The sequence below is a fragment of the Aquarana catesbeiana genome, linkage group LG05 (genome assembly GCF_042186555.1).
Source record: "Aquarana catesbeiana isolate 2022-GZ linkage group LG05, ASM4218655v1, whole genome shotgun sequence".
NCBI classification, from domain to species: Eukaryota; Metazoa; Chordata; class Amphibia; order Anura; family Ranidae; genus Aquarana; species Aquarana catesbeiana.
Window position 1 is genome coordinate 169,510,265 of NC_133328.1, and position 25,345 is coordinate 169,535,609.

The 25,345-nt window shown below is 41.2% G+C and overlaps 1 protein-coding gene across 2 annotated transcripts in view; it reads left to right on the forward strand.

The window, feature by feature from the left end:
* The window catches only part of NEK11 (NIMA related kinase 11), a 505,456-nt gene that overhangs the window by 328,127 nt on the left and 151,984 nt on the right, over positions 1 to 25,345 (forward strand). For both annotated transcript variants that reach the window (XM_073630337.1, XM_073630339.1), the window contains exons 11-12: positions 2,711 to 2,804; positions 11,745 to 11,859. In XM_073630337.1, coding sequence (XP_073486438.1) covers positions 2,711 to 2,804; positions 11,745 to 11,859 — 209 coding nt within the window. The remainder of the gene's footprint in view (positions 1 to 2,710; positions 2,805 to 11,744; positions 11,860 to 25,345) is intronic.

The following is a 25,345-nucleotide window of genomic DNA, read 5'->3' on the forward strand; positions in this document are numbered from 1 at the left end:
GGCCGTTCCTGATGAGGACCCTCACCTCGGACCAGAGGGTTTTTAACTACCGGCTGGCCAGAGCCAGAAGAGTGGTGGAGAATGCTTTTGGGATAATGGCCAGCCGGTTCCGCCTATTCCTTACGCCATCATGATGGCGGATTATAAACTTAACCATATAATCCTTTCATGCTGCATTCTCCACAACTTTTTAAGGAAAAATTCAATGAACTATGTTTCAAGACCAAACTCTGACGGCACTTAAAGCTGGCCGTCCTGGCATGCCCCCCCAAAGCGCCCACAAGGTCCATCTAAAATATATGAAGTACTTTGTGGGTAGAGGGGCCATTGATATGCCAGAAAATGTTGTAGAAACATTTTTAAAATAAATTTTTATTTTAATCTGAAAAATATTTTCTTTGATTTACTGCTTGTGTTTCTTTTAGCAGTCTCCTAGGTTATCCAATGGGCTTTTCTTTTTGTCCATTTTCTTCAATAGTGCAAACGTAATTTCTTTGATACATGAGGTGACAATCTCTTCTTCAGCTAACTATTATGTTATGGGTCTGCTACACACACACACCTTGTTTTTGTTGTTAATGTATGTAATGCATTACTGATAAAAATATTCATAATTTTCAGCACCATGAATTAATTTTTTGGAGTGATGAAAATGGCCTGATTGTTGCAAATCATAAAGCACTGTGGGTGTTATTTACTAAAGGAAATCCACTTTGTACTACAAGTGCACTGCAAAAGTGCACTGAAACTGCACTGAAAGTGCACTTGTAGTGCAAAGTGGACTTGCCTTTAGTAAATAACCCCCATTGTCACTGTAAACACCAACTTAAGCAAAAAACTGCTATTGAGCATTGAAAGAAGAAGCCACACATTGTTGAGTAGAACATTTTTTACTCTGTGCACATTCACGTGCATTTAGAAAAGGGTTTTTAAACAAACCAACATATTTTTATAATTACATTTTTTTTAGACATTAGAAATATCCTTTTTTGTAGTAAACAGGCATGTTTTTTAAAAGCATAAAACAATACACAACTCAGGAACTTACAAAGTTCAACTTTGATAAATTGAAGGCAATATCAGACATTAGGATGACCAAACTGTGTTGATATTGCCTTCATCAGATGTGGTGATGTCACCCCTGTGAAAGCCAAATTTTGAAGATGCACATGAATTGAGAGTCAAAATGGGGATTTCCCTCCTGATCCCATGCCTAAGGTCAACATGTGCTAGCTCCCATCATGGGGGATCAATGGATGTGTTTCGGGGGTACAACCCCTTCCTCTCAGCTACTTGAGTTGTGAGGAAGGGGTTGCATTCACAAAACGCGTACATTGATATCCCGTGATGGCAGATAGCACATGTTAACACACTGTGTGCATCTTCGAAATTTGGCTTTCAAAATTTTAAAGAAATTTATGAAAAAATTTTGGTGTGTTTTAGATTCTGCCTAAAACATCATTTATGTTTTTGAGTCTTTTTTCAACATCATTGATGTCTTCCTTGATCTTCTGTAAATCATGATTGCACACCATGATCTTCCTGATTAGGACTTGTGCACTTGCACTTGTGAAATGTGTTTCTTCTTCCAAATATGCAGGCATGCATCTATTACCTGAAGCTGTGGTCTCAGACACTCACCTGTTGTGGTCACTATTTCACCCAATTCATAAACCTCTCCTTCCTCCACATCCTCAGGTTGTGGTGTGGGGATTTCCCCTTCTTTAGGAGGTGGGGGGTCCCTGGTGTCCTCTGATGTCCCAAGTCTTTTCTCCCCTATGTGAATTAAAAAAAAGGTATACTTAACACACAGATATTTGAGGGCAGAAATAGGAATAGGAAACATTGCTTGGAAGTGTCGTGTACAATTGTCTGTTTTGGCAGAGTTCCAAGCTGAAGACATGATTTTTTCCCTTTCTTCAAGCTGGAATACTTACCTTTTTTGGTCAAGTTTCACACATGGAGACACCCCTAATATCCACTGGAACACCTGTGTGGGACACCCTAAAAAGTTTGTTCTGGTGTCCCACACTAGTGCTCCTGCGTCCAGATGTGTAAACAGCTGCTGAGTGTCCTCTTCTTACACTGAATCAAGTTTGCATTTCTTTCTAGTTACAAACCCATCTAGACAACAATGTAATAAACTTCTTTGAATACAAATAGGCCTGAACAAATGCATTTAACCCGTATCTGCCAAAAACATCGTATTAGTGGGCGAACAAACAATGTTTACTACGAATGATTACTGTGCCCACGAACCTGAAAGTTGCCATTTTAAATTGTACAACAGTAAAGAAAAGCACATGGAGCAGCACGAACGTAATAATAATAATAGGAACACACGACAACTACTTACTTTTTAGAAGCAGTTTCCTTGGATCGTCGTACCCCAAAATTCCTGTGCAGACTTCTCACAACTTTAGTCATGATCTTGGCATTTCTTACATTTCGGTTTGGGTTGTTGACGGAAATTCCGACAAAAAATGTCCGATGGAGCCTACACAATGTTCGATGGAATTTCCGACAACAAGCTCCTATCGAACATTTGTTGTCGGAATGTCCGATCATGTGTACGCGGCATTAGTTTATTAGGTCCTGAAATATTAAAGATGTATTGAGTACAAACTACATTTTTTTTTATTTAGTAACAAAAATAGCATTTCAGATTCAAAGAAGCTTTGTAAACTGAAATTTACATCTTGTATTTTAGGCAGCTTGCAGAGGAAAAATATAATGAAAATCAGCAGAGAAAGAAGGAGTTGAGGTCTCGTAATTTTCAGCAACTTAGCATTAATGTGCTCCGTGTAAGTATTTTTTTTTTCTAAAAGATAGACATTGGACATTTTTCTGATGTCATTAAACAATTTTAAGTATTTTGTTCACTCAGATACATTCACATTTCCCCATCTTTTGTCTCTTTAACCACTTCACCCCCGGAAGGATTTAGCCCCTTCCTGACCAGAGCACTTTTTGCGATTCGGCACTGAGTGGCTTTAACTGACAATTGTGCGGTCGTGCGACAATGCATCCAAACAAAATTGACGTCCTTTTTTTCGCACAAATAGAGCTTTCTTTTGGTGGTATTTGATCGCCTCTGCGGTTTTTATTTTTTGCACTATAAACAAAAAAACACAATATTTTGTACTTTTTGCTATAATAAATATCCCCATTTTTTGGAAAAAAAAAAGCAAATTTTTTTTCAGTTTAGGCCGATATATATTCTTCCACGTATTTTTGGCAAAAAAATCATAATAAATGTTTATTGATTGGTTTGCGCAAAAGTTATAGCGTCTACAAAATAGGGGATAGATTTATAGCATTTTTATTATTTTTTTAATCAAATCCTTTTTATTATTTTATAAAAAATGACATTGACAAAATACAGACAAAACCACAAAAATAGAAATCACACCAAACCAAAACCCCCCAGAAAAAAAAAAATCAAACCCCAAACCCCTTCCCTTCAACAAGCCCCGCCAACCCCCACCCCCACCCCCCCCGCCACTCGGAGTATATAAGACACACAAAAAAAAATACTATTTTATCTAAGACAGAAATATAGGGGAAAATATCTTAGCAGAAGAAAAATGGGCATGTAGAGTATGTCTTTATTGAAGGAATTGATAAAACCAGTTGGATTCTACTGAGAACTATCCCCGCATTTTTATTGTTATTTTTTTTTTACTAGTAATGGCAGTGATCAGCGATTTTTATCGTGACTGCGACATTATGACGGGCACATTGGACAATTTTGACACATTTTTGGGACCATTGGCATTAATACAGCGATCAGTGCTATAAAAATGCATTGATTACTGTAAAAATGTCACTGGCAGTGAAGGGGTTAACACTAGGGGCGATCAAGGGGTTAACCATGTTCCCTGGGAGGTGATTCTAACTGAAGGGGGAGTGGATTGACTAGAGGAAGTGACGGATCGTGGTTCCTAGCTAATAGGAAAACACGATCTGTCACTCCTCTCAGAACAGAACACGGATTTGTGTGTTTACACACACTCTTCCGTGTTCTGTCCCTCATGCTCGCAATTGCTCATGGCCGGCGGTCATCGCTACCGTCAGCCACGAGCATTGGCACCCACAAGCAAGCACACGCTTGCTATCCCAATATATAGCTACGACGGCTCGCTCAGGGGAGCCAACCTGCCGCAGTATAACTGTGGCGGCTGGTCAGGAAGAGGTTAAACGTGATTCTAGTACAGGAAAAATACCAGTTGATCCTACTGGAAATCCAGTGAGCTCATAACTTCTTGTGCACTCTGCCTCTGCTGTACTGAAATCCCAGGTAGTGTTGTCAGCCCTGCCTGGCTCTCAATAAGAACCGAGCCTGTGATGATAACACTGCTTCTCTATAGATACAGTACAGCAAGTAAAAGTGGTCACCATAGAAGAGGAAGTCTGTTACTAGCAGGATCGCCTGGTGAAAAAATTTACAAAAAAAGCTATGAAGTGGATTTTCTGTAAGGGACAACACCAGTGAATGTTGCAGCAAAGCTGCTATTTTTATTTATCCTTTGACTATGGCTAGGCTATACATTTAGTGTTATTTTTTTTTAACTTTCTGCTTTTATTTGTTTTAAAACCTTTTATAGAAAGTGCACCCATGGTACAGAGCTTTATAGTTTTTCTATAGAGATAGCAAAGCAAGAACAGATTGATTTTAGACTGTCTAATGGAAGGTCAGTAAGGCTGGGTTCACACTGTTGCACTGTGTTAGCATGCATGTTGATGCGTTGTACATGAAGGCAGCCTATTCATTTAAATGGGCTGCCTAACACACGAAAAAAGGTACAAGCATTGTTTTTTTTAAATAATGCAGCACACAACAATGGGATCGAACAGGGTCTCAGGAGCTGTATAGACCCACGTGGGCAGTGGCTCTAAACAAAGTGTGTGTAATTTGAGCTTTGTAAAAAAAACAGGCTTGTTCAGCATAGCAGTGATGACTAGCCTAGTAAAAATGAAAAGGAGTCTGGAGCTACTCCTGCTGGCTATGAAAATTACTTATGAAAAATAAATATGTTTTTGTAATTTTACTTTTTTTTTCAGTCCTAAATTAAATGAATACAGAAAGAAAACGCTATATTTCCCTTCGAATATGCTTTTCAAGCAGCAGCACATGTACAACAAAATGATCAAGCACTCAATGGGTTGACAGAGAAGGCAGTCTCACAACAGGCAGTGGAACGTAAAAATGAATAGTTTATTCAATAATATACATATGAACAAATACTGTTAATACTGTCAATGCAAGAAGAGGTGGAGAGAGATGAAAGGGAAAGTAAATGGCTTACGGTGTCACTAGAGGTCCTCAGAGCAACGGGGGCTGATGGCATCCAAGTGTGGGGAAAAACCCTTGCAGCAGGTGAGGCGCTAATGTCCCTGCTGCGCTTCCGCTGAACCGGTGTGTAGAGGACAGCTGGACGTGCTGGAAGAGGAGGCAGGGGCAACGGTCAGCAGGAAGATGGAGAGCCAAACTCCTTGCTTCATGTGTCAGAGATGCCAAACCAGCTGGCGTGCTGACAGGAGGTAGGAAGGTGCCGCGATCCACGGATGGATACGAGCCGCTCTCTCCTGATGGAACCAGACACGTTTGTGGCTGCTCACTGCTGGGTAAGAGTGTCCTGGAAGCATGCAACATCTAGGAGGGTGGAACCAGAGCTGGGTTGGCTGGCATGGATGACGGTTGGCGCTGATGGAGGCTATGGTGACTATGGTGATGTACTCGAGGACCAGTGTGACCCGTAAGCTTCTCGGTTGCTGTGACAATGCTTTTCGCGCGCATGCGCTTTTTCAAAGTTACGGGAGTGGGCAACCAGGAAGTTTAAATAGTGTGTAAGGGCGGGGAGTAAGGTGAGGGCAGGACAATTTGGGAACAAACATTAACCCCTCAATGCTCAGAAGAGAAACATTGAGAATATACATAATTATGCAGATTCAAATAATCCTTGGTGTTATATATGCACATGATAAGCTAACAAATAACAATCACAACAACACAATAGTAAATTAAAAATTAGTAGTGACAATTAGAATTTAAGAATCAAAAATGTATCAATCCCAATTGTCAACACGTGTTAAAAATATTTATGTATATGTATCTACAAATAAATATATATATATATGGAGTACACCAACGATCAAATGAAAAATATATGTAAACATGCAAATTAAAAAATGAAAAAAAAAAAAATATATATATATATATATATATATATATAAATATATATAATAATAATAAAATAAATACGTATTAAAAAATTGAAAAAAATGACAAGAAAAACATAAAAAAAAAAAAAGGAGATCCTCCGGGAAGACCCATAGTGGCTAGTACCAATAGCTTTACCAACGGCTTATTAGTGTACATTGATTTTTTTTCTATAACCCTTGGTTTTCCAACTCCCATCATATATCAGAGATTCAAGTCAGGTTATTGATGCTCTCCAACACTACACTTGGGAAGAGGGATACATGTGGTCATCTCTCGATGTTGCTCCCCTCTATACATCTATACCCCATGAGGTAGGCCTTATGGCCATGCAACATTTCCTCACCCAGAATGGAGACATCAATTCCTTACAGTCACAATTTCTGGTCAAATCAACTGAATTCAGACACAATTATTTTACATTTTTTGAACAGTTTTATCTACAATGCAGGGGCACAGCCATGGGGGCAAATTTTCCCCCTGTGTATGTCAATCTAGCAATGGGCTACTGGGAGGAGAGACACATCTGGGCCAACAACCCGTTTTCTGAGCACATTGTGTTTTTCGGCAGATATGTTGATGACATCCTACTCATCTGGAGTGGTGGCCCAGATGTGTTCCCCTCCTTCGTGGCACACTGTAATGCTAATCCTTTTGGCCTATCCTTTACACACTTACTTGACCCCAAGGAGTTGGCGTTTCTGTATTTAGTGCTGACCCATGATCATAGTGGTATTGTTACCAAAAATCATGTTAAGCCCACCAGTGGGAACTTCTACCTGCATTTCAACAGCTGCCACCAACCCACATGGAAGCAGAACATTCCCAGAAGGCAGTTTAACAGACTTAGAAGAACCTGATCAAGAGTAGATGACTATGTCAAACAGGGTGGCTCTATGATAAAAAAATTGAGGAAAAGGGCTTTCCACTGGATTTAGTTCAAGATGCTTTCCTGTCACATATGAATGCTCTCTCTAAAAAGAAAATCCCAGCTGAGGTGAATGACAATCATACAGTCAGATTCGTGTCAACTTTTAATGATAAATTCAAGTCAGTCTCCAGAATAATAAAAAAACATTATAATATCTTACTATTAGACCAACGTCTGGCCCCTGAGTTACCAGAAGCTCCTCAAGTAACCTTTAGAAGAGCATGGACTATGAAAATATATTAGCACCAAGCAAAATGATTATTAAGTTCACTAGATCCCCCTTAGACATCAGAGCATATTTTGATAACAGGACAGGCATTTTTCAGTGCAAAAAAAGAGAATGCCTGACCTGTCAATTTATCACTTATGGTAGCAATAAGATCACCACCAACATAGGTAAAACTTCCACGATTAAACAATTCATTACATGTTCTACAGATTTCGATGTATATGTTTTACAGTGTCCCTGCGGCCTTGTGTACGTGGGTCGCACTATGCATGCTCTACCTGCAAGAATTGCTGATCACAGCAGGTTCATCAAGAAAGGATGCGATGAACATAGCGTCCCACAGCATTTCCATTGCATGCAGAATGATGATATTAAATGCTTGGAAGTTTTTGTTATAGAGACTATCCCTAAAGGGACCTTGACTGCAAAATGAGAGATTTTCCATATTATGCAAAAGGGAAGTATTTTAGATTTATATGTTTGACTCTCTTGCCCCCAAAGGGCTAAATGAGGAATTAGAAACATGCAGTTTTGTCGAGTTCCTTTCACAGCATTTCCCTCCCACCCTTTCTTCATTCCCCATCCCCTCCTTTGTATTCCCACTTTTCTTTCCCCCCCCTTCTCCCTCCTTTCATTTCATATATCCCCTTCCGCCCCTCCCAGTCTCCCTTTTCCCCCTTCTTTTTTTCCCCCACCCCTTTCCTTCCCTTATCACTTTCTTCCGCCTCCCCCATCTCCCCCCTCTTATTTTTTCCACCTTTCTATTTTTTCCCATTGCTCCTCCCTCCCCTTTCCCTTCCCTGTCTTTTACCTTTCCTTTCCCCCCTTTCTCTCTCCCCCCCCCCATTTGATTTTAGTGGCCGCAGTATCTATTTATGGTTATTTATATGCATATTTGGCAATTCATTTTGTTTGGTCATTAATCAGTGCAATTGCACAATTTTTATTTTATTTTATTTATTTATTTTTTATGCTTATCTTGTCATTTTTTTAATAGGTATTTATTTTATTATTATTTTTTTCATATATATATATATATATATATATATATATATATATATATATATATATATTATTTTTTTTTTTTTCATTTTTAAATTTGCATTTATACATATATTTTTCATTTGATCGTTGGTGTACTCCTTATATATATTTATTTGTAGATACATATACATATATATTTTTAACATGTGTTGACAAGTGGGATTGATTAATTTTTGATTCTTTCTTAAATTCTGATTGTCACTACCAATTTTTAATATTACTATTGTGTTGTTGTGATTGTTATTTGTTAAGCTTATCATGTACATGTATAACACTAAGGATTATTTGAATATGCATAATTATGTATATTCTCAATGTTTCTCTTCTGAGCAACGAGGGGTTAACGCTTGTTACCAAATTGTCCTGCCCCCACTGCTCTACTTACTCCCTGCCCTTACGCGTTATTTAAACTTCCTGGTTGCCCACTCCCGTGACTTTAAAAAAGCGCATGCGCGTGAAACGCATCGTCACGACAACCGAGAAGCTTGCGGGTCACACTGGTCCTTGAGTAGATCCAGTCACCATAGTCTCCATCAGCGCTGACCTTCATCCACGCCAGCCAACACAGCTCTGGTTCCACCCTCCCGGATGTTGCATCCTTCCAGGATACTCCTACCCAGCAGTGAGCAGCCACAAATGTGTTTGGTTCCATCAGGAGAAAGCGGCTCGGATCCATCCATGGATCGCGGCATCTTCCCACCTCCTGTCAGCACACCAGCTGGTCTGGCGTCTCTGACACATGAAGCACAGAGTTCGGCTCTCCATCTTCCCGCTGACCGTTGCCTCTGCCTCCTCCTCCAGCACGTCCATCTGTCCTCTACACACCGCTGAGTGCGTCTCCCATTCGGCTGAAGCGCAGCAGGGACATTGGCGCCTCCCCTGCTGCGGGTTTTTTCCCCACACTTAGATGCTGTCAGCCGTTGCTCTGAAGACCTCCAGTGACACCGTAAGCCACTTTCCCTTTCATCTCTCTCCACGTCTTTTTGCATTGACAACAGGATTTGTTCATATGTATATTATTGAATAAACTATTCATGTTTATGTTCCCCTGACTGTTGTGAGACTGCCTTCTCTGTCAGCCCATTGAGCGCTGGATCATTTTGTTGTACCGTACATTGTTTTATCCATATCCTCCAGCTATGGCTGTTGTCCAGCTGCACCGGGTCCAGACCCCACATTACTATCTGTGATCCCTTCTTATCCACACATGGTCACGTTTTAGCGCTGGTGACATTTGCTATCTACCAAGCAGCAGCACATGGCACTAGCTTCCAATCCATTCCGCTAGCTTAATAAAGCTTTGATTTAGATAAAAATGAGAGCAGTGCATATCTAGTTGTTTATCTGAGAGAATAACTTGCTTATTTTGCAATTCATTTTTACATTTATGAGTGTGCTAAAGCCATATCTGTCAAGCACGTAGGCTTAGAGTAAATCTTACTCTGGTTGTTTGGAAGTGTGACATAATAGCTTTATGCAGATTGTTTTAAAAATGTAATCCTCCCTTTTGCTGCTATGGATATATTGAACATTTTGGCAGTGTTTGACCCTTCATTTCCATAATTGGTAATTTATGATATATTGTGTTTTTCATACATAGTTAGCTGATGTAGTAAGCAACTGATTCTATTTTCTGCTTTTATTTATAAGAAATTTTAATTTACAGGGTTATATAAACCTGAAGCATATGGGGCAAGGTATAATTGGGGAAGCAATGCCTGCTAACTGCATCATAGGTCATGCAGTGAGGTCTGCATTGATATTGTGATGGCTCGAGGATATCATTTCAGATGGTTTGGGGAAGTATTATGACATCACCAAGCTAATACAAATCTACCCAGGGAGTTCCATATGCCAACTTCTGCCAGCAAGATCCTCCTTACTAGTTGCTGCATGTTCATACAGCTGTGTGCATGAGCCCTTATATACATTTGCCCCTATTTTATTTTGTTTGACTGTTCAGTTTAAGTCAGGCAGTGAAAGGTCACTTTACATTTAACAGTAGTGACTCTGTCAGAGGCCTGGTGTCACATACTGCACAAATGGAAGCTTGGAGACAGTGTGTTGGACTTAGTAGCTGACAGTGTATCTTGGACTCGTTACTTTTCCCTCCCAAAAAAGTCAGCCACAATAAATCTAAATATGAGATGAAAAACAAATATCTTATAAGTAAGGCTGCACAGTTAAAAAAATGTAGAGAGCGAAAATTTAGATTCATAGATTTAGATTTTCCACAATTTATAGTGTTGCAACCTGGAATTTAAATGTATTTAATTTGGATTTTCACTGATCTACACAAACTAGTTCAAGAATACCAAACTGGAAAGGAATCTACATAGTTTTCTCAAATACGTGCAATTAACTACAGCCTTGATTGCATAAATATATACCCCTTTGCTCTGGTGCAACCAGTTTTTAAGAAGTTACATAATGGTTCCAACTTTGTACAATTAAAGTATATGATTTCAAAATAGATATAGTACCTGTTTCTGGAAGGCTCCCGTGTTTGTTGACTTGCAGATGCCAACAGCTACAGTAAAAATGTCAGAAGCACTTTTACATGGCAAAAAGATCCCAGGCACTTTTAATATCAGGTGTAGTTCTTTTCTCAGGGTGCAAAAAAGAATGGGCGCCAGTCACTTTAGTGAAATCAAAACAAGACTTGGTTTATTGTACATTGCAATATGGGAAGAAGGGTGAGGTGTGGATCAGGATATTCCCAAAACACAGATGGTCTCAAACACCAGACTAGGCTCTTAACTCTTTTTAAACTCTCATCTCTAATATCTCTCTCTCTATACCTTCTAAACACAGACTATGCTGGCTGAACCCTTACAGAGTGATGGCTGTATGGCAATTGATGTTCAAGTGGTGTTTCAATCTTTATGGTCCCAGGCAGGAAAACATGGAAAGGTTCCTGTGTATACTTCCCACTCAACTAGTCCCTTGCCACATCTCTTTGGTAGGGGGGCAGTTGCAGCTTGTTTCCAATCTGCTAGACATCCTTGCACTCCAGCAACCAGCACCTATCTGTGTGTGTTGGGAAACAGAATTCATTTTTTCTCTATCCCTGCTCTCTTCTTCAGTATGCATGCCTCCCTTTTATCAGCTTCCCTCCTGCATTCTTTCTTGCTTTTCCCTGACACTCTAGGGAGCTGTCAATTAAAGTCAATGATGCTATGTGCCAGCAAAGAAGACAATGTGGCATGGGTTGCAACCCCTGCTGTATATAGTAGTCACTGATATTTGACCTTGTAAGCATATAAACATTTTGATTTAAGCAAATAACCATTTGGAAATTATTTTCTACAATATAGGATGATGACGAGCCTCAAAAATATCTTATGCAATCAGAACCAGTGAGTGCAAGAAGCAGTGATGGCAGCAATAAAACAACAGATAGACTCTGTGCATCTGAGCCTTCTAATCGTGGTGAGTTATACTAATAAAAATAAGATGCATGTGCACTTTTATAGTGTGTTCTTATTGTTGCTCAGTTGATCCTATGCTTTATCTTTGCTAATAACTAGAGTAACACCTGCAGTAGCAGACCGCGTACACATGATTTTGTGTGTGGGCAGCGAAGAAAAATAGTTTTGTCTTATTTCCATTTGTCCCTGTCCACCCTCTTCTTTCTACTGATAAATAGTTTAAAAAGGTGTAACAAAGTAGAAAAAAAAACCTTTCAGATCTATGTTTTTCAGGCAAAAATACTTTGATACAAGAGTACAATACATTTATAAACAGCATATGCAATACAACAATGCTTAAATCCATTCAGACCGCAGTGAATGCAGATATGTACAACAGTTGATATGACGAATGAAAAGGAGTGAAACCTTGAATGTCCATATGTATTATTTTTCATTCATACAGTTCATGCCGCAACTGTCGTATCAAACAGAACAATTTAGTTGTATTATGGTTATTGCCATGAGGTTTTCTATTGTATGAAAATCACCAATGAGAGTATTCTATACACTTCTGCTAATCTGATATCAGGCATTCTGCTGTGGTTAATATTTGACCAGTTGGCTGATGATATATTACTTTTACTGTTTACGTATATCGTTTCACAAAAGAATAGGTTTTGGGTGTTCAAAGAGGGTTGGATAAATTAAATCTAGATTCTGCCTTCATAACACTCATGTAGATCATAAAAACACAGAGTCCATTAATGATCTCTATGCATACTCCCAGTTGTTCTCTTTTTTTTTTTTTTTTTTTTTTTTAGTACAAAAATTGGAAGAGAAGGAAATAATAACAAGTAAAAGATACACTATATTACCAAACTTCTTGAGGCACCTGCCTTTACACACACACATGAACTTTAATGGCATCCCACTCTTGCTGTGTACACACGGTCGGATTTTCCAACTGGAAATGTTCAATGTGAGCTTGTTGTCGGAAAGTCCGACCGCGTGTACAGGGTATTAGTCCATAGGGTTCAATATTGAGTTGGCCCACCCTTTGCAGCTATAACAGCTTCAACTCATCTGGAAAGGCTGTCCACAAGGTTTAAAAGTGTGTCTATGGTAATGTTTGACCATTCTTCCAGAAGCACATTTGTGATGTCAAGCACTAATGTGGACGAGAAGGCCTGGCTCGCAGTCTTTGCTCTAATTAACCCTAAAGGAGTTCTATCAAGTTGAGGTCAGGACTCTCTGAAGGCCAGTCAAGTTCCTCCACCTCAAACCCGCTCATCCATGTCTTTATGGACCTTGCTTTGTGCACTGGTCCAAATCATTTGGTGGAGGGGGGATTATGGTGTGGGGTTGTTTTTCAGGGTTTGAGCTTGGCCCCTTAATTCCAGTGAAGGGAACTTTTAAGGTATCAGCATACCAAGACATTTTGGACAATTTCATGCTCCCAACTTTGTGGCAACAGTTTGGGGTCGACCCCTTACTTTTCCAACATGACTGTACACCAGTGCAAAAACAAGATCCCTAAAGACATGGATGAGCGAGTTTGAGGTGGAAGAACCTGATCTCAACCAAATAGAACACCTTTGGAATAAAGTAGAGCAGAGACTGCGAGCCAGGCCTTCTCGTTCACATCAATGCCTGGCCTCACAAATGTTCTTCTGGAAGAATGGTCAAACATTCCCATAGACACACTCCTAAACCTTGTGGACAGCCTGGGATGCATTTAAAGTTCATGTGCGTGGAAAGGCAGCTGTCCCGATACTTTTGGTTATATAGTGTATATATGTGCACATTTCCTTAGTAGAGATGCACAACAAAATTTCTGCCTTCAATTGTTTCCAGCCAGTTTCTCCAAAATTTATAAAATCCCAGTTTCACTCATGCCTTAGGGGTAAGAAATGTGACTTGAGATTTCTTTGATAAAATGCATTAATGTCAGTAGGAGGCAAATTTCCCTCAAATTTTCTTGATTATATTTTTTAAACGTGCTACTTATCTATAATGCATTGTCATCTAAAAAAAAAAAAAACTTTGTTTATTTGGGGCAAATGTCAGGGACTTCCTTTAATCTATTCAGTGATGACAACATGATGGTCATGCTGCATGGATGTAATTTACAGTATGTGCATATGACCTTTACATGTTATCTTTCTCACTGAAAGCTTCTATTAACCCTTGTTAACAACAAAGGTCATCAGAATCTTTTACAAACCTATAATTCTATATACATTATTCTCCTCTGTACCAGGGAGAGAGCAGTGCATTATCAAGCCTTGTATATCTATTATATGTGTGGTTCTAGCTACCCCAGTGGAGTTTGTTTCCCATACAGATCAATTGTAAATGTGGGATTGCGCAGGTTGTGTACCAGGAACTTGTTCTTAATCCCAAACTATCTGGCCTTATTCATATCTTTGGGCTGGTTCAAATGGTCCCATGTGTTTTAAAAGGCCTCTGTAAAATGTGCATCCAGCCGAGATCCACTGACAAACAATTTGATATCACTCCAATTGAACTGCAATAAACCCATAGAAATATTCTATTTAATTGTTGTTTACGTTATGAAGTTAGGATGAAAAAATCACTAAGCCCCGGTTCACACAGGGGCGGCACGACTTGCACGTCGCCTCACCGAGGCGACCTGCACACGACTGCCACGGCGACTTGCAAAACGACTTCTGTATAGAAGTCTATGCAAGTCGCCCCAAGTCGCCCCCAAAAGTAGTACAGGAACCTTTTTCTAAGTCGGAGCGACTTGCGTCGCTCCTATCAGAACGGTTCCACTGTACAGAACGGGAGGCGACTTGTCAGGTGGCTAGGTCGCCTGACAAGTCGCCCCTGTGTGAACCGGCACTTATAGCGTGACAGTCACTCAGACATGTACTGTAAAATAATTTACTGTAACTTAGTGGGTTAGCTTAGTATGCAATATATATTTTTATCTATTAATGCCTAAAAAGAGTGAAGAGTTTAATCTTTAAATGTTTCTATAAGGAGACAGTATGTCATGAATTGGACTGGAATTCAAATGTAATATTTCTGATACTTGTTTCTTATGGATGATGGACGTGGATAATGAATTCTTCTTTTCACTGAAGGTCATCTGTCCTGACCTACTGTTTGTAGAGCTATGTGTCCCTTGTCAAAAATCACACATCAGACTTGCAAATGGGAGCCAGAAATCTTCCTTTAAAGGTCATCTATACATTTTGATTCCAAATATAGTTATATATTACCTCCACTGAAATAAAATTTAAACAGTAGTCTAAAGTTTAAGGATCGTAATAAAATCTTACAATTAAAGGGTGTGTGCTAATAAGGAAAATGAGATAGAAAGCAGACTTTGGAAAGAAGTAAAATATGTTTTAAAACATGATTTTTTGACTATTATAAATATATACAGTATATACAGTATTGTGCAAAAGTGTTAGGCAGGTGTGAAAAAAAGGTGCTGTAAATAAAGAAAGCCTTTAGAAATAGAAGTGTTAGTAGTTTATTTTTTATCAATTAACAATACGGGTAAAACAAGAAAAAAAAATGTAAATGAACAGAAGAGAAATGCAAATCAAATTAATATTGGATGTGAATACCCTTTGCCTTCAAAACAGCATTAATATTTCTAGGTACACTTGTACATCGTTTTTGACAGAACTCAGCATGTAGGTTGTTTCAAAAATTTCAGAGAACTAACCAAATACCTTTTGTGGCTGTAGGCTGCCTCAAATCTTTCTGTCTCTTCATGTAATCCCAGACAGACTTGATGATGTTGAGATCAGGGCTCTGTGGGGGGCAAACCATCAATTCCAGGACTCCTTGTTCTTCTTTATGCTGAGGGTAGTTCTTAATGACATTGGTTGTATGTTTGGGGTCATTGTCCTGCTGCAGCAAAAATCTGGGCCAATCACACACTTCCCTGATGGTATGGCATGATGGATAAGTATGTGCCTGTAGTTCATAGCACTGAGGACACCATTGATCCTGACCAAATCTCCAACTCCATTTGCAGAAAAGCAGCCCTAAACTTGCAAAGAACCTCCACCATGCTCACTGTTGCCTGAAGACACCCATTATTGTACCACTCTCTAGCCCTTCTGTGAACAAACTGTCTCTTGCTACAGCTAAATATTTCAAATATTTCAAATTTTGACTGATTATTTTAGAGCACCTGCTGCTATTTTTCTGCACCCCAGTTCCTATGTTTTTGTGCATAGTTGAGTTGCTTAGCCTTGTTTCCACATCAGAGGTATGGCTTTTTGGATGCAATTCTTTCAGGAAGGCCACTTCTGGCCAGACTTCTCTGGACAATAGATGGGTGTACCCAGGTCCCCCTTGTTTCCACCAGTTCTGTGCTGATGGCACTGCTGGGCATCTTCTGATGTTCAAGGGAAGTAAGCATGAGGTGTCTGCACCCCAGTCTGCTTTGAAATCTTTACCTGGGAAAGACCTTGCTGATGCAGTATAACTAGCCTTTGTCTTGTTGCTGTGCTCAGTCTTGCCATGGTGTATGACCTATGACATGAAACGCTCTTCCACAACCTTACCTTAGTAGCAAAATTTGGCTGTTCCTCACCCAGTTTTAAGCCTCCCAATTAGCTGTTTCTGTTTTAGTTAAAAATGGAACTTCCGCTTTAAGGACTCCTGACCCCCTGACATGCCACAATTGGCATGGCCTTTTTTTTGGGGGGGGGGATGCTACCTAGTTTTGACAGGTACCCAGCTCCCACTTCCACCCATGGCGCAGAAGTTCTCCTCTCCCGCCTCCCTCCCTGCAATTTTCTGGGACACGTCACAGGTCCCAGAAGATTGCCCGGCCATTCAGAATGTGCAATGTGAATTGCTGTCACAGCCGGGTGCCCACACTTGCAATGCTGGCGCTGCGGAGAGGAGAAGGAGAGAAGAGAGGCTTCGGGCGGCCACATCGCTGGACCATGGGACAGGTGAGTGTCTGTTTATTAAAAGTCAGCAGCTATACTCTTTGTAGCTGCTGACTCTTAATAAACACAGAAATAGGTGGAACTCCGCTTTAATGACTGTGTTTCAACCTACATATGAAATTGAAGATCAATAGCACCTGCTTGATATGGTGGTTCATCATACGCCTGACTCTAATCCTACAAAATCCCTGACTTTGTGCAAGTGTATAAAGTGTGCAAGTAAAAGAACTGATGCTAGTTTGAAGCCAAAGTGCAATCATACCAAATATGAATTTGATTTAGATTTTACTCATTTTCTATCAGACAACCATGCAGCCAACTAATTACAATTGCTTACTAAGCATTACAATGCCTTTAAAGCAAGCTTTCCCTGACTCTTTTTGCTGCAGGCACTGTAGACTAATGTGTTAACCTTCCTAGCCAAACCAGCTTGAAATAAAGTCACTCTTTTAGGCTCCTAACCTCATTTGCCTCCTTCCCCATCTGTGATGCAGCAGCCATTTAATCTCAGCTTCTTTTAAATCCTGTGCGATCTCCTTGACAGCCTATGACAGCCTAAAAAAAGCAACTGTTGCAGGAGCACACTTATCAGCTCGGACTGTGTGCTTACATAGTTGCTATGATACATTGCTATGATACATACTACTATACTACATTCTTCATATAGAAACAACTTTCAGAGGATTCCAGTGTGGTGGCATTTCCTGTGCTATAAAGGTGCTATGCAAAGTTTTTGGAGGATAAAATATGGAGATATGCAATGTTAACCTCAAGGTACTTATGTACAATCATTACCATCGGGGCAACAGTTGATCTTTTCATGGACTAGGCATGAGTTTGTTTTAAAGTGTTTGTTATAACCAATTCTTGTGTAGTAACAAGAAGCGGGAACCAGAAGACAAGCTTATACCTAACTACGTAAAAAAAACACACGCTTTGCAAGACATCAAGTGCTTAACAAGGTATAACAGACAGCTTTGCTCATGATCTGTATCATCAGTACGGAGTCAGATTTAGGTCTAGCACCAGTTTGCTGCAGTATTTTAAGGAAATGGAGATCTTTAAAGAGATAACATGGGTATACACCTAAGAACAGAGCACCCACCTGTACCATGAAAAGAACAAGTGGGTAAAATAAAGGAGTCAGTTGGGTGCAGGAGGTACCAGCTACCAGCATCTTGTAACATGTTTGCCCTGTTTTCCAATACTCCTGTCTGCTTAAAAGCTTTCCATAATACCCATAATTCTGATTACATTGTATAGTTGTATGTGCACAATTGAACTGGTAATTCAAAAGGTCACTTTCTTTCAGTTGAGTGCAAATGTAAGCCTGTGGGCTTCCCATTCATTGGGCAACCTTAGGTATTTTGGTGTGATCTGATGGAAAACTAAATTTAAAAGGTAGTTTTCCATGCCACTGTAACATTATAAGCCTAAAAAGGAAGTGGTCACAGGGCTTCCAGAATCAGTAGTAAACCTAATACACTAGTATACCTCTTCCTTACTGAATTCATTACATCAAAAAAAGGAGCAAGAATTCTCATCTCTTTACCCCCCGCTATATTAAAAACAGCATCCTCATTGAATCTTGCTGGGCGACCTGAGATCAGCTAGGAAGCAGAATATCCATACTTCCTGCTTCAGGAGCCAGCAATTGAAAAAGAAAATGGTCCTCAGTCTATTTTAGTAGTTTATAGAACAAATCAGGTTTATCAGCTCGCTAGCATAAATCGCTAATCCCTAATCACTGTTGGCAACATCAGTTATGAGCTGGATTTTTTCAAAATCCGTGTCTGATAATGTAACCAGAAAACAGAGAAAGATTTCAATAACAGAGGACAAAGGCTAGTGCCGGAATGTCCTTTGTGCTTTTTCAAATGGCGTGCTTTCTTTTATTGCATTCTGAAAAAAAAAATAATGACTCTTTAAAATCTCTCAAAAATTGTAATTATTTAGGAACCATATTATTTAATTGTCTCAAGCTTTAGTCTAAATTCATTACTGCTTTATAGCAGCTGCTCTTTCCGACAGTTCTGAATATAATGTTATAGAATAAAATGATTTGAGTCTTACACAATGTGTCATTTATTGCCTCCAGAGATTGGTTTGCAGAAATGATTTTCATGAAAAAGACCTTGAATATTATAAAATTAACTTTCAGAACTTCAATATTGTCATACGTAAAAAGAAACAAAATATTACTTTATATCTCAGTTTCCTAATAAGATTTTATAACAAAAAAGTTAAGAATGGTAAAACTAAGTTTAAAGTGACAGCTAATTAGTTTTTATCAGTTTAATGCTGGCACATAAAAACTACATTTTCTTTTTTTAATGTAACAATCACAGAAAACTGGCTTGCTCACCTCCTGGTGTGGCGATTGAGAGGACCACAACCTGGTAATACAATGCAGCAAAATCTGTCTCCACCATCAGGAGCTCTGATGTACACCAGTTAGTACTGCACACCTCAGGTGAACCGGTGTCATTCACCAGGATGACTGCCTGTGTACCTATCCTGCTGGTTGGTGGTAGTTCTGCTACGCTATGAATAAGCATCGGTTGATGTGAAACGCGTTAGCAGCTATCCCACTTTATCTACTTATGATGTGACCTCTATTGCATTTATTTATTTTTTATAATAAATGTGCTTTTTTCTACATGGAAGTGCGGCCGTCCAGATTTTTTTCTTCCTTGTTTTCCAACGGTAGTTCTGCTACTGCTATAGAAACTGGTCTTTGAGCCTAAACTCTGATTGTGACAGACCCTGCATAACAATACGTTTTTGCTAGTGTCCTAGGAGGTTAGATGCATTTTCTTAAGCTCTGCTGGTTAGCTGAATTTTTTTACTAGTCATATTATTCATATTTTTTCTTCAGTCATGATATTTGATACAGTGCAGGTATTTTTTTGTTTGGCAATTTCAATCAAGACTTTGAAAGCCCTGTTTGAACTAGTCTCTACACAGCATATTCTCAGCAATAGCTTCAGAGACCATTCCTGGACCCTGCTTGACCAGGAATTGCTGAGCTAGTCTGGAGCATAACTTAAGGCACTGGGCTCTGCATTGTGGTGCTTTTCAGACAGTGTATATTATATTAGTTATCCACCGAATGCTCTCCAGGTCCAGAGCCATGGCACTGGCTTTGGTGTGACCTATTCTCTGCAGACTCACATAGTGCATAGGCCTCGGGACATGGCGAGACTAGGCTGGAATGTTACTTTAAAGAACTGTGCTCTGTATTGTGGCACTTTCCAGACCTCTGCTTACTGTGTAGGTTAGCCATAGAGCACTCTCCAAGTATAGAGCTTTGGCATAGCCTCTGAGTCTCTGCAGACTTACAATATGTAATGAGTAGGCCTCTGGACATGGTGAGGCTAGGCTATGTATATTGTGTTAGTTAGCTGGTGTCCCTGTCACTAAGCTCAATTAGTGAGTGAGGCAGATCAAGCTGAAGACTGGGAGTTACCTCACAGTTGATACCATTGGATGCCATTTTAAAATTCCCTCCTCCCCCATCTCATGCTAGCTGAGGAAGCTGAACTCTAACATCATCCCCTGGGTGGAGAGAGGTTGCGCACATGCTTTCTGCATTCTTTCTTCTGCCATTCAGCCTAGAGGAAGCACCTTCTTCTTCTTCTTGAATACCTTATGGCTGCTTCTGAAAAAAATTGTGAATTATCTTGTGTCAAGTCTTATTTAACTGTTTGCTTTCAGTGGCTTGATCATCTCCTGCCATCTATAGCCCTCTTCAGCATCAGCTGCTTTTGTTTGTGAATATAGGAGGCTTTGGGCTTAATTATCTTACATTGGGAACAGTCTAACGGCATTTATCTCCTCTTGAATGCTCAGGTTTCCCCTCATAACTTTCACTCTAGACCCTTAAAGTAGTATTAAACTCCAAGCAAACATTTATTATATTGCAGCTGACCAATTCTAGGATGTGATTGCTGTATTCAGGGCCGGTACAAGGGGGGCGATTGCCCTGGGCGATACAACTTGATGGAGGGAGGGGGTGCAGGTGAAGTGCCGGCAGTGTGCTTCACAACTGTGTGTCACTATACACACTAGCCGGCGCCGATGTACCTGTAAAACTGTCTGTAAGATGTGCCAAGTGCACTCCTGCACCCGGCATAAGTCCACCTCCCTTCTCTGCCAGCGCCAGTGACATATCATCCATGTGTGCAGGGTGTTCACTGCACACGGGCCCTTAAAGGGGGCGGAGGCCCTGTGACCCACCCTGCACACATGAAAGATTGTCACTTGATAGCCAGGGATGATTGGTGTGGAGGGGGACAGTTGCAAGCACTGATCTCCCTGCATGGCTTTTCAGACAACTGCTTCTCTTCCTCTCCCACCCGCGGCTGTCAGCTAAAATGCCATACAGGCGGTGCTTGCAACTTTCCTTCACTGCAACAATCATCCCCCAAATGTCCACTGTGTCCTTCTCCTCTAGCCCCGTGTTCTCCGGGCCCCTGTCCTTCTTCTCTGCCCCGCTGTGTGCTCCTCCACTGTCCATTGCCCTACTGACACTAGTGGCCCCCAAAAAGCATTTTGAACAAAAACAAAACCTAAAAAATAATAAATATAAAAATAAAGAACTACTGACACTGTCCACTGTCACCATCCTGCACATACTACCCACCGCCGTACACTTCACACTTCTCGCCTGCACATTTTACCCACCTCCATACACTCTGCACTCTTCTCCTGCACACACTACCCACCTCCATACATTCTGCACTCCTCCCCTGCACATAATACCTACCTCCATACACTCCATACTCCTCTCCTGCACATACTACCCACCTACATACACTCAGCACTCCTCTCCTGCATATACTACCTGTGACAGACTCATCCGGGACAGAGGCTTTTGGAGGGGACTGAATGCTAGCCTCTTGCCTGCCGACTATGGACCCTGGCATTTTAGGGAGCTACAAGCATTTGGGAAGATTTTCTGTTATGTAATGCAAAAGGACATTATTAAGGAGGCCATGATGGTCTCTGCCAGCTTGGGACTCAGTGGACAGATGTATGTGAAAGGAATGCTGATTAATGAGATCTGGAAAGCCCGGGTCCTTCACCCAATAGTTTATTGTGTTCATTAACACACCTTTGTCTCCTAGCAAACAATTGGGGGGTGGGTTTATACTTATGTGTATTGTAAGTTGTAAATGAGAAGACGGCAAGGCTGCCCTGAAAGGTCATATCTCTGAGTCACCTAGTCTGGGTAAATGATTAGATAACTAGCTCATGTTAATAAGGTTTCTGGTTACAGTTTGTATTGTCAGCCTGCTGTATATATTTATGTGTCATCTCAAATAAATCAGTTCATGTTCAGCAATCAAACAAGTATTGCCTTGTTTGTTGTGAGCGGTTGGAATATCTGATATCTATATTCAGACTGGGAGGAAGCAGTATATGACGAAAGCACTCGAGCAGAGTGTGGGACGTTTCATTACATTGGTGGCAAGCAGTGGGACGCTTCCTGCAGTCTGGGACATCCAAACCTCCACCTGGATCCAAGGTCTGGATAGCAGGAGAGGAGAGGTACAGATACCAGCCACCATGGAAGAGGAATTCGAAAGGAGGTTGCGAGAGATACTGATACAGCACAGAGGACCAGTATCAGAGCAGGTCCTGCTGGCATAGTATGATTCTATCCACTGCGAACTATGGAAGGAAATGCTAGCCCGTGAGCAGCATCCCCAGGGAAAAGTTCTCCTCTCCATCCAGGAAAGGTACTGGTCACAGTATGAATTGCGGATTCTGTTTTTGGGAGAAAATACGCACAAGGAGCAGACAGCTGAATTAGGCAGGCTGGTCTGGGCAGAGCTGCGGCTGGCTGAGAGCTACAGAGTCCTCCGGTGGCATGTATCCCAAGCATGCCCTTGGGATACTTGGATGACAGCCCAGCAGAAGGCTTTGGCTACGGCGGCCTGGGACTGTTGTATGTGAAGCTGACAGGGGACCCTAACTTTAGGAGTGATTTGGAGTGGGGGTTTGGACGAAAACATGGAGTTCAGAGAAGAGCTACTGAATGTCTTGGAAATGCACTGGACACTGGAAGATATAGAGTTTCTGGTCGTTCGGGAATGGGAGCTGGAAATCGCCTACGGGCGGCTGCTAGACTCTGCTCAGCGCCAGGGCAGGGGTTCCCTTTGCCTGGGACTATCAGGAAATACTAGCAGACAGCTCTGAAATCCTGGCTGAAGATTTGGCAAGGTTGTATAGTAACAGTGTGCTTTGCCAACCTGCCCCTGCAGCTATGGACGCGGAGGTCTTATGGCGGATGCAGCAAGTGCTGACTGACCTTGACGAACGTGTTTCTGCACAAGTCGAGGTTGGATGGATGAATGTGCCTGTCCAGCAGCATGCCAGAGAATCGGCAGTGGAAAATCTGAAGATTGCCATCCCCAAAGCTGAAGTGCTGACAACAGGGCAGAGCTCTGCTAACCTCTGCCCGGTACTGATGGCACCTTCTGGGTTCCATGGACAGAGAGTCAATGACCTCAGCCCCACACCTACTGATGTCAACTATTCCTTGCAGCCAAGAATGGAGATCATGCCACTGACTATCTGAGTTCACTCTGCCAGACTAACACATGTCCAGACCAGGTGGAGGTCTGGGACCTTGTTAGTCAACCTTTGACGGGGGAGAAATGTGACAAACTCACCCGGGACAGAGGCTTTTGGAGGGGACTTGCCTGCCGACTATGGGCCCTGGTATTTGAGGGCGCTACAAGCATTTAGGAAGATATTCTGTTATGTAATGCAAAAGGACATTATTAAGGAGGCCATGATGGTCTCTGCCAGCGTGGGACTCAGTGGACAGATGTATGTGAAAGGAATGCTGATTAATGAGATCTGGAAAGCCCAATAGTTTATTGTGCTCATTAACACACCTTTGTCTCCTAGCAAACTAATGGGAGATGTGTTTAGACTTATGTGTAGTGTAAGTTGTGAGTGAGGAGACGGCAAGGCTGCCCTGAAAAGTCATATCTCTGAGTCACCTAGACCCTTTAAGCCACGCCCAATATTTAACGCAATTTAAGCCACGTTCACATTTTTTTTATCAATGCCTGGTGCCCACTTTTTATCTTGCACACGGGCCCACTCATTTCATGATACGCCCCTGGTCAGCATGCTGCGCTTCAATCCCCCTACAGAGGCACCTCTTAGTCCCGGCGGCGTAACATCACTCACAGCCAGAGGTGGGGTGGGAGGATATAGCGGAGCGCAGAGAGCTGCTGCTGGCGCTGCGACCTGGAGGAACCTGGCTGTAGCTGGACTGTACACAGTGTGTATACTTGCTCTGCAAGTAAGCAGAAATTTTTGATTGCATGTCAGATTAGTAAATGAGCTGGCTGGATTGAGGAAGGGGAGGAGGCAAAGGGGAGGTTAACCGCTTGCCAACTGGCTCACGCCGATATACGTCGGCAGAAGGGCACGTACAGGCAGATTAACGTACCTGTACATTGCCCTTTAAGAAGCGGTTTGAGCGCGCGACCTCCGTGAGTGTGATTGTGCATCCCGCGGACTCAATGTCCGCGGGGATACCCGCGATCGTCTCACGGAGAGGAAGAGCAGGGAAATGCTGATGTAAACAAGCATTTTCCTGTTCTGTCCAGTGACAGGACACTGATCACCGCTCCCCTTAATTGGGAGCGGTGATCAGTGTCATGTCACACATAGCCCCTCCCCTCCACAGTTAGAATCACTCCCTAGGACACACTTAACCCCTACAGCGCCCCCTAGTGTTAACCCCTTCACTGCCAGTGACATTTACACAGTAATCAATGCATTTTTAATCACACTGATCGCTGTATAAATGTGAATGGTCCCAAAATAGCGCCAAAAGTGTCCGATGTGTTTGCCATAATGTCGCAGTCACAATAAAAATCGCTGATCGTGGCCATTACTAGTAAAAAAAAAAAATTATTAATAAAAATGCATAAAAACTATCCCCTATTTTGTAGACACTATAACTTTTGCGCAAACCAATCAATAAACGCTTATTGCAATTTTTATTACCAAAAATATGTAGAAGAATACGTATCGGCCTAAACTGAGGAAAAAAACAGTTTTTTTATATATTTTTGGGGGATATTTATTATAGCAAAAAGTAAAAAATAATGTGTTTTTTTCAAAATTGTCGCTATTTTTTTGTTTATTGCGCAAAGAATAAAAACCGCAGAGGTGATCAAATACCACCAAAAGAAAGCTCAATTTTGTTTGGGAGCCACGTTGCACGACCACGCAATTGTCAGTTAAAGTGACGCAGTGCCGAATCGCAAAAAACGATCTGGTCTTTTGCCAGCCAAATGGTCCGGGGCTTAAGTGGTTAATGACCCATGTTTTTTAAAGGGGAAGTACTGTCAAAGCTCGTTTGGCCGTACTTCTCCTACGGATTACAGGAGTGCAATTAGTTTTGCACTCCTGTGACCCGTTTTCACCAGAGAACGGGCTGAAATCCACTCTCTGCTGATGTCACGGATGTCAGTCCAGGCACCGCGTCATCCCGACAATGGGAGTATGGATCCACCAGGTGCCTGG